This window comes from Choloepus didactylus, chromosome 2 (assembly GCF_015220235.1).
Source record: "Choloepus didactylus isolate mChoDid1 chromosome 2, mChoDid1.pri, whole genome shotgun sequence".
Classification (NCBI taxonomy): Eukaryota; Metazoa; Chordata; class Mammalia; order Pilosa; family Megalonychidae; genus Choloepus; species Choloepus didactylus.
Window position 1 is genome coordinate 223010362 of NC_051308.1, and position 19394 is coordinate 223029755.

General features: G+C 56.6%; 1 protein-coding gene across 2 annotated transcripts in view; it reads left to right on the top strand.

The window, feature by feature from the left end:
* Positions 1-16731, top strand: part of SLC9A1 (solute carrier family 9 member A1) — a 49399-nt gene extending 32668 nt beyond the window's left edge. The window contains exons 2-12 of one of the 2 annotated variants that reach the window (XM_037828042.1): positions 2962-3422; positions 6488-6738; positions 7762-7979; positions 9103-9305; positions 10849-10938; positions 11396-11466; positions 11552-11725; positions 11917-12031; positions 12280-12381; positions 14350-14425; positions 14925-16731. In XM_037828042.1, the coding sequence (XP_037683970.1) occupies positions 2962-3422; positions 6488-6738; positions 7762-7979; positions 9103-9305; positions 10849-10938; positions 11396-11466; positions 11552-11725; positions 11917-12031; positions 12280-12381; positions 14350-14425; positions 14925-15262 (2099 nt within the window). In that variant the 3' untranslated portion in view covers positions 15263-16731. The remainder of the gene's footprint in view (positions 1-2961; positions 3423-6487; positions 6739-7761; positions 7980-9102; positions 9306-10848; positions 10939-11395; positions 11467-11551; positions 11726-11916; positions 12032-12279; positions 12382-14349; positions 14426-14924) is intronic. The other variant, XM_037828043.1, reaches the window with a different exon arrangement.
* The last annotated feature ends 2663 nt before the right edge of the window (positions 16732-19394 follow it).

Sequence of the window (19394 nt, forward strand, 5' to 3'; positions counted from 1 at the left end):
GTATTGGAGATGATGATGAACTGGCCCTCTCTGCCAGTGGTTTGAGACAACCTAAGCCACAGTTGACTCCTCCCTTGCACTCGGGGGAAGTTGCCGGATCTTGTTGAGCCTCAGCTTTCTCTTCTGCAAAGTAGGGACAATACCTGTCCCCCAGGGCCGTTGTGAGACTAAATGAAATGAGTGTGCCATACTCCCAGCACAGTGGCTGGCTTATAGTGGTCCTTCAGGAATAACATATCTTCATATTACTACTCTTCATTTGCTCCCCACCCCACCCCCTCCCCAGGCAGGAGCTGGATCTTACTCATCTCTGAGTCTCCCAGGCAGTGTCTGGCAATTTATGGGGCCAGGAAAGCTTTGTGGATTGGACTGATGGCATAGAGGGAGGCGTCTCAAAACCACCAGGTGGAGAGGAAGGTGTCACCTACCTGCCCTGGGCTGTCTCTTTGGACTCCAGGTCTAGGTTGGGGTGTGGGGGTCCAGGAGGGTCAGCTGGTTGGAGCTAGAGCTGGACTGCTGGCCGGTCTTGGGAAGCTGGTTTCTGGCCGGTGCTTGCAGGGACGCTGCTTCTCCTGAACTCCCATGCGTGAACCTCAGGTGTGGGGTCCTGTCTTCACTGCATCTGTCTGGGTGGTCTGACCTTGGAGAAACCCAGGAGATGACTGTGGATTGAAAGTTAGAAGAGAAGGAGGCCCTGAAGAAAGATTCCTGCCTTCACCTGGGGGAAGGCAGGGTGGTCAGAGAAGGCTTCCTGGAGGAGAAGGCCTGCGGGAGGCGATGGTGTTAGCACACCCAGTGTAGGTAGAGAAGTGGGAACAGTGTTCTAGAGAGAGGAGCTAGACTGGTCAGAGGTCTGCAGGCAAAAGAGGATGCAGCTCATTGGGGAATTGTAAGGAATTTGGCAAGGCTGAAACGTTAAGAGTTGACCACGGGAAGAGTGGGCCGTGAGGGAAGACCAGATGACAAAGAAGATAACTATAGTTTGAACTTGATCCTGTACAGCAAGAGAGACTTGGACTCCACATGACCTTGCACTTCAGCGAGCTGCATCAACGCTGCATGTGACTGGTAGACACTGCAAAGGCTGGGGGGCTTCAGCCAAAGAGGCGGTTTCTGGTCAGGTCTGTTTTGAAGTCAGGAGGATGGACGTGGTGGTTCTGACGTCCTCTCCTGGCCAAGGTTGAGTCGTTCCTTTGTTCAACATGTTTTGAGGGGCTTCTGGGTACTTGGCGCTGTGCTGGAGTTCTGGGCCTAGATAGTGAGGTTTTTGTTGTTGTTTGTTTTTTTTTTTAACAGATTTATTTAATAGAAAGTGCTATTTAACACACATGCTAAACTTTGATGGATGGTGCAGTATTCCTTTTCCCAGTGTGATTATGAAACCTTGAGCATGCCACTACCCTGGATAGTGTTTGAGTGTGTTTGAGTGTGGCTTGTAGCTAAGCCACCCTAGATGGTGTTTGAGTGTGACTTGTAGCTAAGCTACCACTACCCAGATTAGTACCCGAGAGTAGGAGGGGCTTTGGGCATGGGAAGGGCTGTGCCTCCTTCTTCCCAGGGATCTCAGGGGTAGGGAGAAGGGAGGCCTGGCCAGGCCAGTTGTTGGGAATCGCATGGGCAACAGCCCAACTCTGTGCGTTTTCAAATCAGCAGATACTTAAGTATCTATTGTGTCCCCAGCCCTGGAGAGATGATAAACAGATATGGAATCTGCCCTTGCAGGATTTACAGGCTGGGGAGGGGATGAGAGAGGGGGCCCTTTCACCTTGACAAGGGCTCATACCGTCTTGGCCAAGCCAACCCCAGGGGTAATGGTACCCAGCAGGCAGCCCAGGGCTTCTCCATCCCCTACACCCCACCTCCAAAACAAGCAAAAACAAAAACGTCAAGGGAACTTGGAGCCCTGTGGCCAACTGGCATTCAGGGAGGCACTTCTCCGAAGGGGAATTTTGCTACCCCCCAGCTCTGGGTTTGGAGCCCCGAGGTGGGCCTCAGCATTGCGTGACCTGCTGCTGCCGGTCAGGACACAGCTTGGGAAGACGGTTGGTAGGTCTCAGGAATGGGGGCATGCAGCCCCCATCCCTCCTTGATGGGGTTAGAAGGAAGGGGAGGAGAGCCTGAATTACAGAACCGCAGAGCTAGCTGGTAGCTGTGGGTTCAGACATGGGTCCTCTCCTGGCTCTGCCTCTAATTTTGCTGCTTGACCTTGGGCAAGTCCCTTTCCCTTTCTGAGCCTCAGTTGCCCCATGTTTGAAGTGGGTAGGATTGGACTAGAGACAAGCAGCAAAAAGATTTTGACTCATGCCAAACTGAAGCCTATCTGGTGCCGCTCTCTGGGCTCAGCAGGAAATCATGGCGTGATTATTTCGCAGGGGTCTGCTGTGAGTCTGGGATTGGAGATGGCTGCGTGCGTGCTGCAAGTTTGCAGACCCAGGCGGTGCTGTGCCCATGTCCCTTCCTGCGCTGACATTCTTCTGTGCTTCCTTCCGTCTCCATGTCACTGCTCCCCCAGGCTGCCTTCTGCTTCAGCACCTCCATTGTGGGGAACTCACTACTTCCCTCGGGCAGAATTGTTGGATTGTTACTCCTTGAGCTAAAATCCACTTCCTTGACCTTGTGCCTGAAAAGATGATGGGTTCAGCCTTGGGTACTTGGAGCCTGGATTGATCATCAACTTATAATTTCTGCCTCTGGAGTCATACAGAGCTGCATCCTTCTGATGTTTGATGACAGTGACAGAGAGATAGCACGTGGTTATCCTTGGAAAGAAGCGCTTTAACAACACCTCACTTGGTTTTTGACTTCCGTTTCCTAGGCGAGGAAGCGGAGGCTCACGGGGTTAGCAGCATGACGTGGCCCTTCAAGCCTGACCCTGGCAGCCCTGGCCAGCTGCCGTCCTCGTCCCCTGTCCCCCTGGCTCCCCCGCCAGCCCACAGCCTGCCGTTCTCTTCCCCTCCGCAGGTTTCCACGTGATCCCAACCATCTCGAGCATAGTCCCGGAGAGCTGCCTGCTGATCGTGGTGGGGCTGCTGGTGGGGGGCCTGATCAAGGGCGTGGGTGAGAAGCCCCCACTCCTGCAGTCGGATATCTTCTTCCTCTTCCTGCTGCCGCCCATCATCCTGGACGCGGGCTACTTCCTGCCGCTGCGGCAGTTCACAGAGAACCTGGGCACCATCCTCATCTTCGCCGTGGTGGGCACACTGTGGAACGCCTTCTTCATGGGCGGCCTCATGTACGCCGTGTGCCTGGTGGGCGGGGAGCAGATCAACAACATCGGCCTCCTGGAGAACCTGCTCTTTGGCAGCATCATCTCAGCTGTGGACCCTGTGGCCGTGCTGGCCGTCTTTGAGGAAATCCACATCAATGAGCTGCTGCACATCCTCGTCTTCGGGGAGTCTCTGCTCAACGACGCTGTCACCGTGGTGAGCAGATGGGACCATGGCCACACACACTCAGGGCCCAGATCCAAATCCAAGTCAGAGTGCATCCCACATCCATCCGATAACCGTGGTGAAAACCCAGCTAATGTTCATCCCTGCTTACTGAGGGCCAGGCACAGGCTGAGCACTTGGTGTGGATTGTTTCATTTAGTCCTCACCACAGCCCCAGGAGGCACTTATAGTTTCCATTTTACAGAGAAGAAAACAGGCTCAAAGAAGTTAGACAACTTGCTAGAGTGTGATGGAACCAAGATTTGAACCCAGCTCTGGCTGAGCTCTTGGCCTTACCAGCCCATGTGCCCTCTCCCTGATGTGCGACGTGATGGGATCTTGGGCAAATTACTTATCCACTCTGTGCCTCAGTTTCCCTTCATAGAGCATTTGATCTCTGCAGGGCCTTTCAGCTCTCATATTGGCTGTGTCTTACATTAGAGGTTGGTTCGTGCAGAGTTTGGGAACAGAGATTATGGAAAGGGGCCTTGCCCCCAAAGCCTCCAGGAGGTGATAAGTAAAATGGGTCAACCTGGGGTGGTCCCTCTGTGACCTTAGGCAAGTGACTGCACCTCTCTGGGTTTCACCTTCCTCAGCTTCAGAGTGGCAGAGTTGTTAGTGCCTCCCTACCAGGGTCTAGCAAGGACAGATACCCCCACTGCAGGGTCTGCACATGATAGACACCGTAGGCCTGCACATGCCCTTCCTCCCAGCCAGTTTCCTCAGGAAGCAGAGAGATGTGCATGTACACACATCATGTTGTGAAAACACCCCCACCCCTTCCTAGCTGGAACCCTCAGTGAGCAGCTGCACACATAGGAAAGCAAAAGAGCACGCATGCATGGCCAGTCTGTGCATGTGCGCACGTGCTCACACAGCCCTCCTGCCCAATCCTCTCCCACCCCAGACCCTCAGGAAGCAGGACCTCAAAGTGCAGACAGGTGGTGGTTTTCAGCTGCTCACAGCCTCAGCTTCCTCTTCCTTCCCTGCCCCCCCTCGCCAGCTCCTTGGGCTGGGGAGAGCGGTAGCCAGGTTGGAGCAGCCAGGCCTCGGTCCTGGCCTCTTCTAGCACCAGCATTTGCTCAAGGTCACTGCAGAAGCCTCAGTTTCCCTATCATAACACAGGGAGTACAGTGCCCAGCCTGTCATCCTCCCAGGTTCCCATAGGAGTTACACTCTTGTTTGTGAAAGTACCATGAGAGGCGCCAAACAGGAAACCCTCCCCAGCTGGATCTGAGTATTTAGGGTTCAGGTTGGCACTTCTGGGGAGCAGTGGGACATGATTGCATCAAGTGGGTAACCCCGCTCTGGCTGCTTTGGGCCCGTGCTGTGGCTGCTGACGGAGGTGGCAGTGCTGGTGGTTTTCTTAGCGCTGACTGTATCTGCATGGGTGTTGTCTCATCTAACCCGCACAGTGACCCCACGAGGCCGGCACTCTTGTTATCCCCAGTTTTTCCAGATGAGGAAACTGAGGCACTGAGAGGTTAAGTAAGTTGCCCCAGGTGACAATAGCTGATAAGTGATGTAGCTGGAATTCAAAGCCACTATGCCACTCTGCCTCTCTGCAGTTTTCTGGTGACAAGTGCCAGGCATGAAAAGAGGGCCCTGTCCTCCACGCCTACCTGTTGGCCCACAGGGCAGGCCAGGAAGCCCCATAGACTCCCTCAGGCCGGGAGTGAGTTTAGGTCGCCCCGGCTGAGAGCAAGCACACCTGCTAACAAGGCTGGCTCCCTGACGGCTGTGGCCCAGGCAGCCCCAGGACTGGGCAGGGCTCAGAGCTCAGCATCACCCCTCCCGCCCGGCCTGAGTCAGGCCCACCCTGGAGCTCTGGGTGTAGGTGTGAGCACATGTTTCCCAGGCAGGAAAGCTGAAGGCTGCCCCCCCAAATTCTTGGTTTCGGGACTTTGCCCCAGAGCATGTCACCTCCCCCGTGCTATACTTTCCTCGCCTCCAGGTGCTGCCCAGAACGAGGGGGCCTTTGGAGGGTTCCCTCCCATGGAATCTCAGAGCCTCTTCTCCCCCTACCCCTTCAGGCCTAGAAAGCCCCCAGCTGGTTTCCAGGCTGTCACCAGGCTGTCTAGGACAGCACCTAGGAGGGGGCAGAACTTCAAAGCTGAGCCTGCTGGGAGGCCCCAGCCCTCCGCTGTCTCAGGGGACAAGTTCTGGGCCCAGTGTTCCCCAGCACTCCTGCACCCCGGCTGGGGGCCCTCCGGCAAATTGCTTCACCACCCTGAGCCTCAGTTCAGCAAGGGCACAGCCACCCACCTGCCTTACGAGGTTGTTGTGTTGACTGGGATAATGATCATCAGAAGGCTTTATGGGGTATGAAGTGCCACTTAAACATCCGGTAATAGTGTCACAATTGCCATTTGTTTCCCAGTCCAGGGATGGGGAGGCCTTACAGACCTCCAGTTCCATAGCCCCTGAACTTGGCCATTCACCAGCAGTTGCTGAGGAGCTGGTTATATGGAGATTTCCAGGCCCCACCCCCAGAGAGTCCAAATGGAGTATGGCCTGGCCAGGTTTATTTTTCAGAGAGCTTCAAAGGTTAAGAAATCTTGTGCTGAGCTTTCCCTGCCTTGTGCTGAAGGAGGGACTGAAATCTAGACAGGGAGGTGATTTGCCCATGGTCATACAGCAAGACGGGCAGTGCAGCGGGTGCCGTTCTGAGCACTTGGCCTTTATTAGCTAATTTAGTCCTCATGAGCCCCTGTGAAGTTGCTACTATTATTAGGCCCATTTCATAGGTGGGGAAACTGAGGCACAAGGAGGCTAAGTCATTTGTTCCATGTACACAGCCAGTGAGTGGCAGAGCCAGATTCTACCCCAAGCAGTTTGCCTTCAGAGTTTGTGCCCTTAGCCGGCCCCCCATGCTGCCAGGTCCAAATTGAGACCCTCTGGTTCCTAGGCCAGTGGTTTTCAGCAATCGGCTTGGCACCAGGGCATCTCTGCCACCGCCTGGACTTTCCTTGGTGCCACAGCCACCGGAGGGAAGGGCTCACCCTGGGTGGACCTGGGCCCCGCGCTCCCGCCGACCCACCTGCCCACCTTCCCAGGTCCTGTACCACCTCTTCGAGGAGTTTGCCAACTACGACCATGTGGGCATCGTGGACATCATCCTGGGCTTCCTGAGCTTCTTCGTGGTGGCGCTGGGCGGGGTTTTTGTGGGCGTGGTCTACGGCATCATCGCAGCTTTCACCTCCCGCTTCACTGCACACATCCGCGTCATCGAGCCGCTCTTCGTCTTCCTCTACAGCTACATGGCCTACCTGTCAGCCGAGATCTTCCACCTGTCGGGCATCATGGCGTGAGTCCCAGGCTCTGCGGGCGGCAAGGGCAGGGGAACCAACTTGGATTCCCTAGGCTCCAGGGGTCATGAGGGAGCGCCTAGGGCCCAGCCTCCAGCGCCAGCAGTGAGACATGAGCTGTGGGCTCCGGACCCCACTTGGTATCCATTTAAATGACCAGGGTCATCAGGGAAGGCTTCTCAGAAGAAAGCCTTCTGCTGGGCTTTGTGGGCTCCTGAGCATCTGCTGGGGGCAGGTGAGGTGAGAGTGACCTGTGTTAGGGTGAGGTCAAAGACCACGAGGGCAGCACCTGATGCTGTCTCTGGAAGCCCTCAGCCCTGCTCCTTCTTGCCTTCACTTGTCTCTGAGGGCATACTTGAGGGTAGCTGGAACCAGGTGCTCACATTCACTCCTGCGCTCAGCAGCCCCCAGCAAGGAGGCTCGAGGCTTTCTGGAGGTCTCACCAGGCTGAGTTGTGGAGGTCCTGAGGCCCCAGCAGGGTACTGAAGTGGGGGGGCGGATCCAGAGGGACAGTGAGGTGCAAAGGTGTTCCCCGCAGGTGGGACTGCAGGGGCCATGTGGAAGTCTGGGCAGCGGGAGTGGAGGCCTTGGGCTGCAGCTCAGAACAGAGCTCCCTGCTGGACCTTGGAGAGAGCTGCCATGGGGCCCTCATGCACTGGGGGAACACCACACACTTGGGGGGCATAAACTCAAGAGACCACGGATGTGTATAGTGGACTCTGTTGGGCGGGGGAGGCAGCATGGCCTCCCAGAGAAGATACGGGCTTTAGGGTTGGGTAGACCTGGCAGTGCACAGTGGGCAGGAGACTTTACTCCTCCAAGTCTCAGATCCCTCATCTGAACACTGCAAGGACATGCGTGTGCCTAGAGGCACGTGATGAGGCCTGAGCGAGAGCAGGTGTGTGAAGGCCGTGGTGGGTACCTCCTGTAAGAGGAGACCCTGGGTCGCCAGGCACCTGCCCACCATGCCACTGTCCCTCCCCTGCAGTGGAGCTCTGATCCCTGCTCTCCCCCCAACCCAGGCTCATCGCCTCAGGGGTGGTGATGCGCCCCTACGTGGAGGCCAACATCTCCCACAAGTCCCACACAACCATCAAGTACTTCCTGAAGATGTGGAGCAGCGTCAGTGAGACCCTCATCTTCATCTTCCTTGGCGTTTCCACCGTGGCTGGCTCCCACCACTGGAACTGGACCTTTGTCATCAGCACCCTGCTCTTCTGCCTCATTGCCCGGGTGCTGGGTGAGGCCCTGGGCGGGGGGAGGTGTGTGTGGAGAGGCTGGGTGGGATGCAGAGCATTCATGTGTGCGTGTGGCCATGTGCAGGTGGAGGGACCAGGGGACTGTACGTGTGTGTGCACGCGTGTGGAGGGACGGGGAGACTGTACACACCACGTGTGTGGTGTTGTGTGTGCATGTGCCATTGTGTCTGTGTGCATAGCATGTGTGCCAGAGGGGCCGGGGTTGGCTCCTGGGGCTCCCCAATTCCTCCTTGCTGCCGAGGCCCATGATGGGCCCTGGAGGGGGGAGAGGCCAATATTCTTGGGGAGTCTGTGGTCCTTGGCGAGGCAGAATCATAGTGTGTTGGAGGGAAGGGGCCTCGAGACCCTCTGACGCTGTGCCTGTTGGCTTTCTGAGCAGGACACGAGGCCCACAGAGCCCAGGCTGGGAGCCTCTGAGCTGAGTGTTGTCTGCACCGGCTGGCGGCAGACGACTTAAGCCCCTCCGAGACTGCACGTGGGCCGTGCACCAAGGCTGGACCCGCCTGGATCCTTGGGTTCCCCTTACACTCTGCCAACACCCCTCAGCTCTGTGGCTCTCCTGCCCTCTCTTGGTCTCAGTTACCTCCCACGTACACAAAGGTTAGGGCTGTGGGCCCAGGCCAGGCCGGGCATCACAGTACCAAAAGCCCCTGGCTCCTGGGCCTCATCCTCCAAGACTCTAGTTCTGGATTAAAGTTGGACCCAGGACTCCGCATTTTCAATAACTTTTTTATCACAGAAAATTGGAAACACATAGAACAGTAAAGAGAAGAAGCTCATGTTCCCCATATACCCATCACGTTGAACCAGTATCAACCCATGACCAAGCTAGTTGTATCTCTTTTCCCTGCTTGTGTCCCACCTCCAGCCCCTGGAGGCTTCTGGGAAATCTCTCAAGTATTAAATCCAGGTTGGGGAACCCCCTTGAGGATACACCCGGCTCTTGGATTGAGGGACTTGGAGCAGCCCAGACTGAGGGACCCAGGGAATGAGTGGGCTGGGTGGGCGTGCAGAGGCGGCTTCCTGGACAGCTGGAGAAGCCCCTGGTGCAGAATCCAGGAGGGGCTGAGGACAGGTGACCCTTCCTCTTGCCCCTCCCGGCAGGTGTGTTGGGCCTGACCTGGTTTATCAACAAGTTCCGCATCGTGAAGCTGACCCCCAAGGACCAGTTCATCATTGCTTACGGGGGCCTGCGAGGGGCCATTGCCTTCTCCCTGGGCTACCTCCTGGACAAGAAGCACTTCCCCATGTGCGACCTGTTCCTCACCGCCATCATCACCGTCATCTTCTTCACCGTCTTTGTGCAGGTGCTGGGCTGGGGTGGAGCAGGCCCGTGCCTCGGGGCCCCTGATTCTGGGATGGGGGGAAAGAGAGGAAAGCACATGACCCCAAAGGGGGCTGTGGGTTCTAGTCCCGGAACCACCGCTAACTTCCTGTGTGGCTTGGGGCAAGCTGCTCCCCCTTTCTGGGCCTCAGTTTCCTCAGCTGGGAAGTGAGTCTTGTGATGAATCATTGTGAAATGACAGGAAAGAACATCAAGTAACCAAAATGCAGCCTGACCCGGTAGGAACTCAGGGTTGTGTTGAGAGAAGTGGGTAAGAGGCAGCAGGCCCAAGCTCTGCCCTTGCCACTGACATTGCAGGGTCTTAGACAAGTGTCTTACATCTTGGAGTCTCAGTTTCTACATCTGTAAAATGGGAATTATAGCACAGCTTGGGGGACTAGAAGGCACTGAGCTGGGCAGGAGGACGCCTGGCTTCCACCCCAGCTCTGCTGCTATGTGTGAGGCCCTAGGAAGGACCCTCCCATCTCTAGGCCTCAGTTCTCCATCTGTGAAGTGAGGGGACAGGACTAGATGCTCCCTAAGAATCCTTCCAGCCTTCCGGTCTGTGATTTCTTTGCATTTCAAGGGCCCAGGCCTAGCTGAGCCCTTCCCCCACCCCCAGAAGTCCCCAGGGAAGCACAACCTGGGACAGTGGCCATTGTTCTACCCACCCTCACTCTGTGTGACCTTGGAAAAATAAGGAACACTCCGTCTAGGCCTCTGTTTCTCCACCATCCCCTCCATCTTTCCTGGACACCAGTCTTCTCAGTACCCTAGATGGGAAACATCTTTGTCTTCTCAAGAGAAAGAATATAGGGCTGGGCTTATTTTCCATCTTTCAAAAGAGAGGGGGCTGTCTCTTTTGTCCTCTTCTCCTTCTTCCATTTTTAAAAATATTTTATCACCTTGACTTTCAATTGTGTGTGCTGCTGGTTTCCAGCCGTTTCGACTGACAGCAGCAGTGACCTCCCTCGAACCAGCCTGCCTGGCTTTGAATCCACTATCTGGCTCTGCCACTTCTCTAGGACCTTAGAAAGTTCCTTAACCTCTTTGAGCCTCAGTTTCCTCATCTGTAGTCAGTGATGGACTTACTTGTGGGTTTTGAAGCACCAAGGGTCTTACAGCCCTTGCAGTACACTTGGCTGCTGATCCCGTGGGGGAGGCAGGAAAGGGTTGTTCTCCTGCTGCCTGTTTCCCAGGCCTGACTTCCCTGGGGATTGCAAAGTGAGACCGTGGTGGAGCCTGCGCTTTCACCCGGGCCCTCTGAGCCCTCTGAGCCCCAGCCCGGTGTGGGGGTCATTGGACTGGATGGGCCGTCAAGCCTTGGAAGAAGCAGGCCCTGAGGACCCACCTTTGTATGAGCACAGGGATAAGGGCAGGCAGTTCTTGCACCCTTTGGTACTAGGAGACTGGGGACTTCAGAGCAGTGAGGGCATCCCAGCCTCAGGGCCATGGGAAGGGGAGACTCTGGGGCCTCCCTTCCAGGGCAGGAGAGCTGGAGAGCCTGACACCCGCCTGGCCCCCAGGGCATGACCATCCGGCCGCTGGTGGACCTGCTGGCTGTGAAGAAAAAGCAGGAAACGAAGCGCTCCATCAATGAGGAGATCCACACGCAGGTACTGGAAGCCAGGGCCGAGCCCTCGGGTGCAGGAAAAGGCTCGGGGCTGGGGAGCAGCTAGACCTCACGTCCATGCCCTCAGTCAGCCCCCTCCTCCCTTATCCTAGTGCCAGGGTGGTCCCTGAGCCCCTCAGGGCTGATTTGGTTACTTTCACCAGGATTTACCCATAGAGAAAATGTGGTGTGAGCAGCTGGGAGCCCAAGGAGGGGGTGTTAGGCCGTCTCTGCCTCCTTCTAGAAGCTCAGCTGACAACTGGGGCAGAGAGCCTCGTAATTTCCATTGGATTTCAGAATGAGTGGGGTGCAGGCGCCACCTCCTGGCTACTCCTGGAACTGCAAGGCTGGGCTGAGCAGAGAGCTCCATCCCGGGGAAGGGGGAGGCAGGGCTGCTCAGAGGTTTTGGTGGGGGAAGCAGCCCAATAGCGAGGCTTGACCTGGCCCTGGGCCCGTTTCAGTTCCTGGACCACCTTCTGACAGGCATCGAGGACATCTGTGGCCACTATGGCCACCACCACTGGAAGGACAAGTAGGTGGCAGGCCTGGTGGACAGGCGGGTAGGGTAAGGGTCTCCTAGGACCTGGCCCCAGCCGTTTCCCTCCCCCTCCCACCAGGCTCAACCGGTTCAATAAGAAGTATGTGAAGAAGTGTCTGATCGCCGGCGAGCGCTCCAAGGAACCTCAGCTCATCGCCTTCTACCACAAGATGGAGATGAAGCAGGCCATCGAGCTGGTAGAAAGTGGTGGCATGGGCAAGATCCCCTCTGCCGTCTCGACCGTCTCCATGCAGTGAGTGCCGGCGGCCAGCCCAGCAGCTCCTCTACCCCATCTGGAGCAGGCCACCTGGAAGGAAAGGGGCAGGGGGAAGCAGCAGAGCCACCCTGAGGGCCCAAGTCTTGCCCACCCAGCACTGCATCCTGGCAGGTGCCACAGGTTGCAAGAATGTTCTTGGGGACCTAACCGGCACCCTGTTGTCCCAGGAACATCCACCCCAAGGCCCTGCCTGCCGAGCGCATCCTGCCAGCACTGTCCAAGGACAAGGAGGAGGAGATCCGCAAAATCCTGAGGAACAACTTGCAAAAGACCAGGCAGCGGGTGAGGGCCTGCTCCCCAGCCTGGCTCCCCACATTGGAACCTGCTCCTTTCTCCCTGCAATGAAGGCACCCCCTGCTCCCTCTCTGCACCAGCTCTTTCCTGCACATACCCCTCTGCGCTCATTCCAGAGCCTCTGGCCCCAGCCTCCAAAACACTGCCCTGCCCTGCCCCACACACGTGCCCTGAGCCTTCCCAGTCCCTCCAGGCCCAGGTGTTGAGCCCTGTCCTGACACCTGTTCCTCCCGTAGCTGCGGTCCTACAACAGACACACACTGGTGGCCGACCCCTACGAGGAGGCCTGGAACCAGATGCTGCTCCGGAGACAGAAGGCCCGGCAACTAGAGCAGAAGGTGTGTCCAGAGTCTGTGGTGGGGCGGGCACCACCCGCTGGCCCTGGCGTTACTGCCCCTTGGGGATGAAACGCTCTCCCTCCCCAGGCTCAGGGGAGCTGACTCTTGCCTTTGTCTGGGAATCTGAGTTCTTCCTCTGCCTAGTCCTGTCCACCCCACCACCACCACCTGCAAGCCCCTCCACAGACAGGGCCACTGCAGTGTCTGCTTTTCTGGCCTCCTCTACTTGTTGTAGAGGCTGAACTTGAGCAGGCTGCAGAGCCCTGCCCCACCTCCTCCCCACTCAGCACAGGGGCCAGGGCCCCCTCGTATCCTCAGGCCTTGGTGCTAGAAGAGCCTGTCCGTGTGTCCTGTCCAGCCCTCATTCTCTAGTCAAGAGCCCAAGACTTGGGGGAAAGGGACCAGCCCAAAGCCACAGAGCAAGTGTGCTTGTATTCATTCGTTCATTCATTCATGCATTCAGGAAACATTTATTAGCCACTTCTTTTCTTTTTTTAATTCGTTTTATTGCTATACCATGCAGTCATACAAAACAAAGCGTACATTCAATTGTTTACAGTACCATTTTATAGTTGTGCATTCATCACCAAAATTAATTTTTGACATTTTCATTACCGCACACACAAAAATAATAAGAATAAAAATTAAAGTGAAAAAGAGCAATTGAAGTAAAAAAGAACACTGGGTGCCCTTTTTTTTGTTTTTGTTTTTGTTTTGTTTTGTTTTGTTTTTTCTTCCCCCATTTTTCTACTCATCCATCCATAAACTAGACAAAGGGGAGTGTGGTCCATATGGCTTTCCCAATCATTGTCACCCCCCATAAGCTACATTTTTATACAGTTGTCTTCAGGATTCATGGGTTCGGGGTTGTAGTTTGATCATTTCAGATATTTACTGCTAGCTATTCCAATTCATTAGAACCTAAAAAGGGTTGTCTATATTGTGCATAAGAGTGCCCACCAGAGTGACCTCTCGGCTCCTTTTGGAATCTGTCACTGAAGCTTATTTCATTTCCTTTTACATCCCCCTTTTGGTCAAGAAGATGTTCTCCATCCCACGATGCCGGGTCTAGATTCCTCTCCGTATTAGCCACTTCTTAAGTGCCAAGTGCTAGGGTGGCCTCTGGGGACCCAGCAGTGAATCAACCCAGTCCCTCCCCTTACAGAACTCAGGCAGGGGCCCAAGAAGGAAAGGGGCAGGGGGCCGTGAGCATGCAGGAGCGGAGGGCGGTCGGGGTGAGCTTAGTCAGAGCCCAGCTGAAGGGGGTGGAGGCAGAGAGGGTCCCCGCAGGAGAAAGAGCGTGTGTGGAGGTCCCCGGGCACAGGACATGGCCCATTCTAGTCACAGAGACTTCAGGTTCCAAGGAGGCTTTGAGGGGCCAAGGGTTTGGACTTTATCTTAAGGGCATGGGGAGCCATGAAGGGCTCTGAGCAAGGGAGTGATGGGGGGGCACCTAATCCAGTTAGGTGGAACTAACAAAACTTGGTCGGCAGTTAGAGGTGGGGCTGAGGGAAGAGGACTCAGGGGTCCTGTCTGAGCTTCTGACTGGGGCCGTTGGGAGGGTGAGCTCAGGGGCTGCCACAGGGCACGCAGGGGAGGAGCAGAAGGTCTTGAGGGAAAATAAGGAGATTGATGGCTCTGGACCCCCGGGGGCAGATGTGGGCTAGAGCTAGAGACTTGGGCAGCGTCGTGGGTGAGGCAGGGCAGCTGTGGGCACATTCCAGGCTGCCCAGGGAGACTATGTGGCTTGACAAGAGTCAGGAGGCTGGGACAGGGCCTCAGGACCCCACAGTGCCAGGAGCGCAGGCACAGGAAATGGACGTGTGGAGGTGGGAAGCACCCCAGAGGGCTCGATGCAGAAGCCCAGGTGGAAAATCCCATCCAAAGGAGGGCACTGGCCGTGGGCTCCCTCCTGCCTAGGTGCCCGCACCCACCCCGCGCCTGTCACCCTGCCTGCTCTCTCTCTAGCAGATCAACAACTACCTGACCGTGCCTGCCCACAAGCTGGACTCACCCACCATGTCGCGGGCCCGCATCGGCTCAGGTAAGGTGGCCTGGGATACTGGAGAGGGGCCTTGGGGTGGGCTCTCCTGGGGCTGAGACCCCAGCAGGAACCAGCCTCAGGGATCCAGCGGGGAGCCCAGCCTTCTCCCTCCCTGGCCACCTCAGGGCCTCCTCCCGAGCCATGAGCTTCTCTGACAGCAGGTGGGGATAAGGGGTTCACAAAGAGGAGCAGAAGAGGGGCCCTGCTGTCATCCCCAGGGACAGAGGTGCTCTGTCGCAGTTGGGTGAGGCCTGGGAGGGGAGCTGGATGCAGACAGGGCCTCCGCCCGGCAGGGAGGCCAAGAGGGGCTACACTGCCAGGGTCTGCAGCCCGTGCAGGAGAAAGGAGAGCAGGCCTTGTGGGAAGAGTCATCCTAAAAGCAGGCCAGGATGGCTGCGTTCACGGGAGGGCTCCGTGGGAGTGGGTGGCGCGTCTGAGGGCACAGGCTGGGCAGGGCTCGGGGGCGGGACCCAGCCTGCGCCCTGCTGTCACTCTGCAGACCCGCTGGCCTATGAGCCGAAGGCAGACCTGCCTGTCATCACCATCGACCCCGCCTCCCCGCAGTCGCCTGAGTCCGTGGACCTGGTGAATGAGGAGCTGAAGGGCAATGTCTTGGGGCTGAGCGGGGACCCCGGGAGGATGGCCGAAGAGGACGAGGATGATGATGGGGGCATTATGATGCGCAGCAAAGAGCCTCCATCCCCAGGCACTGACGATGTCTTCACCCCTGGGCCCAGCGACAGCCCCGGCTCCCAGAGGATGCAGCGCTGCCTCAGTGACCCAGGCCCTAACCCTGAGCCGGGGGAGGGAGAGCCTTTCATCCCCAAGGGGCAGTAATGCCAGGGCCAGCGGGTGATGCCCGCCCCACCACAGACTCTCCCACCGGAGCAGGGGCTGCTGGGGGTGCTCCCCTCGCCCTCCCTGACCCACCCCCACTGCATGGCAGCTGGGCCCACAGCCCCCGCCGCAGCACGGCTTCCCTTGGCCTCCTGGGAAGCAGCCTCCCCCCGCCAGGATTGCCTTCCCAGTCCACTTGGCAGAACTGCTGGGCCGGGAGGCAGACCCTGCCCCTTTCCCGGCCCAGGCTCTCTTCCGTACCCAACTCTGGCCTCCCAGGGGCCAGAACCTTGTGGTCCCCTCCCTCCCCAGCACCACTCTGTCACCCTCCTCTTTCAAACCAATCTTGGTTTTGAACCAAAGAGCCTCTGGCTCAGCCTTGGTCCCCCTAGGAAAGGTAGGAGCTGAAGCCTCGCTTGGCCTAAGCCAGGCCCACCATTACCAGGGGAAGCAATAGGCGTGTGGCTGGGGGACGGGCTGGTGACCTGTCCTCCTCCTGCCAGCGCTGTCACCCTGGCCAGTCGTCCTCCCCATCCTCACTCGGAGCTGTGGGCCCAGGGCGGCCCTGAGCTGCTCTGGTTGGACAGTGATGTGGCCAACACAGAGCTTTCCGAACTGTGCTCTAGGGCACCACTGGACCCTTCAGGGACTGCCGGGGTTCTGGAAAGTCCTGCCTTTTTATCTGTTTTGTTTGTCCACGCTTCCATCTATGATTCTGTTTGCACAGAGGGCATTCCTGTTTTTAAAACATTTTGAAAACTCCTGGCTTAGCAGAGCTCTAACTCACTTCTGCTCTAGGGAACTACTCCTCGTCTATGTCTGTCTGTCCTACATCCTCTCCCTACATTGGTCCTCTGCCTCCTGGGCCCGCAGCTGTAGCCCAAATGGCTCTGATTCTAGAAGTGACCCTCCCCCCAGCCATGGTCCTTTTAACCCGAGAGATGCTGGGCCTTCCAGCACCTTCTTTGCTCTTGGGCCTGGCCTTCAGGTCCTGCCAGCCTATTCATTCTTACTTCCCCCCACCCCTGGGGTGGGCCTAGAACCCCTCTCTCTGTGTACACTTCAGTCAGCTTCCCCTCGGGGCCTCCGGCCTGGGCCGGGGGTGGAGGGTTGGGCGGACTCGTGGGCCCCAGAGGCCTTTGCTCACTGGCACACATCCCCCCCCAGCCTCCCACCCACCATGGCCAGGCCCAGGCTGCTGGTGTCTGTCCTTCCTCCCCAGGACACTCCCTTCCCCAGGATCGTGCAATAGTCAGACTGCCCTCTTCCCAGTGGACTGGGCAGTGGGTGCTTGGCCCGTCTGTCCACCCTCCTCTCTGTGCAAGTGCTGTTTGGGGCAGGAGTCACCATGCAAGGGTGACATTGACAACTACATACCAAGCCACTGCAGCTGCTGCCGCTCTGCCACCTGTACAGAAGAAACTGAATCTTTTTCATATTCTAATAAATCAATGTGCATTTTTGATAGAGTCAAGGGCTGCTTCCTGGGGGCCAGGGGCTTTGGGGAGGAGGGTGGCCTGGGGGTCTGAAGTATTTAGCTTAGTGCCTGGCACAGAGAAACACTTAATAAATGTCAGCTGCTGGAGTGGTTGTTACCGTGTGCCAGGCACCTGAGATGCAGCGGTGGGCAAAACAAGGGGCCCCCTGCCCGGGTGAGCTGCCGGCCTAGCAGGGGAGAGCTCCGTTAATCAAACGGAGAATTAACATATCACACAGTGAACGATGGGAGCAGGGGAGGAGGGCCTAAAGGAGGAGCTGAGGTTAACCAGGTGAACGTGGTGAACCAGGCGAGCCGAAGTTAACTAGTCTGAAAGAGTCCAGACTGGAAGCCAAGACGGGTGGGTGAGGCCAGCTCAGAGAGGGAGGGAGAAAAGGCAGGGTAGGGCCTTGCGGTCTGCAGCTAAGATTTTGGTTTAATTCCAAGGACAGTGGAGAGTCATTGAGGCCTGCGGGCTTGTGTGAAGTGGGCGCAGCGACCCCTGGGTGAAAGAGGCTCGTGTGCAAAGGGCCCAGTGCAGTTTGGGGCGCCCAGCGGCTCAGCCGGATAATGGTTGGACCTCTGGGGTGCGCTGCATTTCCTGCGGCTGACCACCAGAGGGCAGTGGGGCTTGACACTCCGTGACACCCCTGGAACCTGGCTGTCCTTTAAAGCAGTGCCTTTGTAGGCCCCCACTCCCTTGTGAACAGAGGAGCCTGTGCACGGAGCTGGCTTGACTTGCAAAATCTGAACTGGTCAGTGCCAATAGGACCATATGGAGGGACCACACTGTCCATTCCCCTATCAATCAACATCCCAGCAGGAAACTTACAGCACGCTCAAAGCAGTACCAAAAACCTTCAGCTAAGGGCTTATTTACAGTGGGGTGGGCAGAGTTAAGGGGACCGAGCAGGGATGTAACCCAGTAGGGCTCACAACTGCAGGAAGCCATTACACCCCCAGACCTGAAGGGGCAAGAGGGAACCCTGACTATGGGCAAGCTGTAGCCACTGGTAGCAGGACACTGCCCCTGCTAGGCAGGGAGCCAGGGGCATAAATGTTCCAACTTCTTTGATCCTGGTGGTGTCTCTCCTTGGTCAACCCCAACTGGAAGCCAGAGGGCCAAGGAGCCTGGGTGAGGAAGTCCATACCCATCAGCCTTGGGTGGGTGGAGCAGGGTGAGAGTGGATTTAGAGGAGAAACAGGGTGTCCAGCAGAGCCCTTCCTTTCACCCCTCGGCATCCACTCTTGTCCTTTGGATGAAAAACTCACATCCCCAACAGGGGACCCAAAATCTCAACTGCCATAGCCTTGTGGCGTGGTGGCAATTCAGCCGTAAGTCACCTGGAGTCTAGCTTGAAACATCAGTCGTCACCACCAGGGGACAAATAACAACAACAAAAAACAAAAAACTACGGCTACTGCCCCCATTTCCCTAGCTGATCTCAAGGCCTACATTAGCAATCTGGTAATCCACATCTGGTACAGTTGACCCCTTGCTGCCTTTTGGTTTAGCAAAAGAAGGAGCCCCAAACGGCCAGAAGTCAGGCTGTACTTCGAATTTAAAGGATCCATATCTTTCCCTGGAGGAAGCACTCCTTCCTGGGGCACTAGAAACCTCCAAACTACCCCCAACACCAAGTTGAGAGAATGGGAAGCCACACCCCATCTCTGCCCCTGGTCCCTGGCCTTGGGCATTTGGTGGAGCCAGAGGGGTACCATATACCGGCCACTGATTTCAAGCATATGCTGTATCCCATCATCAACAACCCCAGCCTGGTGTGGTCTCCCAGCTGGAGCTGTAAGGAGCCTTCCCACGGGCTCTTCCAGCCAGTCAGCTGCTTCTAGGTGACAGGGCGTGCCATAAGACCAGTGCATTCCATGGGTAAGAATCACTGCTGTCTGTCCTGCACCAGAAAAGGAACTGGTCATAGGCAGGCAATGCGTGGGGCAGCCTCGCAGTGAATAAGGCATTCTGTGACGGCCAGAAATGGTGGCGCTGGCAGGAAAGGCAAATCCATACCAGGGATATGGGTTTATACCAAGAGGCTACAAATAACTGCTCACTTCATGAAGGAAGGGACCAGTGCAATCAACCTGCCAGTAGGTGGCCAGCTGGTCCCCTATGGCAGCGGTTCTCAAAGTGTTTTTATTTCAGAGCCCTTTATATTTACACTCTTAAAAATTATTGAGGGAGGAGCTAAGATGGCGGCATAGAAAGGAGTGGAAGACTGTTAGTCCCCCCTGGAACAATCCATAAATGACCAAAAAACTAGTAAATAACCTGGAATAACTGTGGGGAGACAAACATGACTGTCCACTCATCATCCACCAACCTGAATTGGGAGGAATACCCAAGATCACAGCATAAAATCTGTAAGTAAAACTGCGGACCCGCGCTGGGGGCTGGGAGCTGAGAGCCGAGAGCCCCTCCCTCATGGAAGCCTCGCAGTACTAGAGAGCAGCCCTCTCTCAGCCCAGCTCCAACAGGGGGTTTTAATGTTAACTGCTCAATACAGACAGCAAATCCTCAACAAGCAGACAGAGGCTTTTGGTGACAACTGACCTTGGGAGAGTTGGGGGACATATCTGTCTCAGGACGGGGAGCCCAGAGGATCAGGTGCTATCTCTGGCTGACGGGTGAACCTGGGAGCT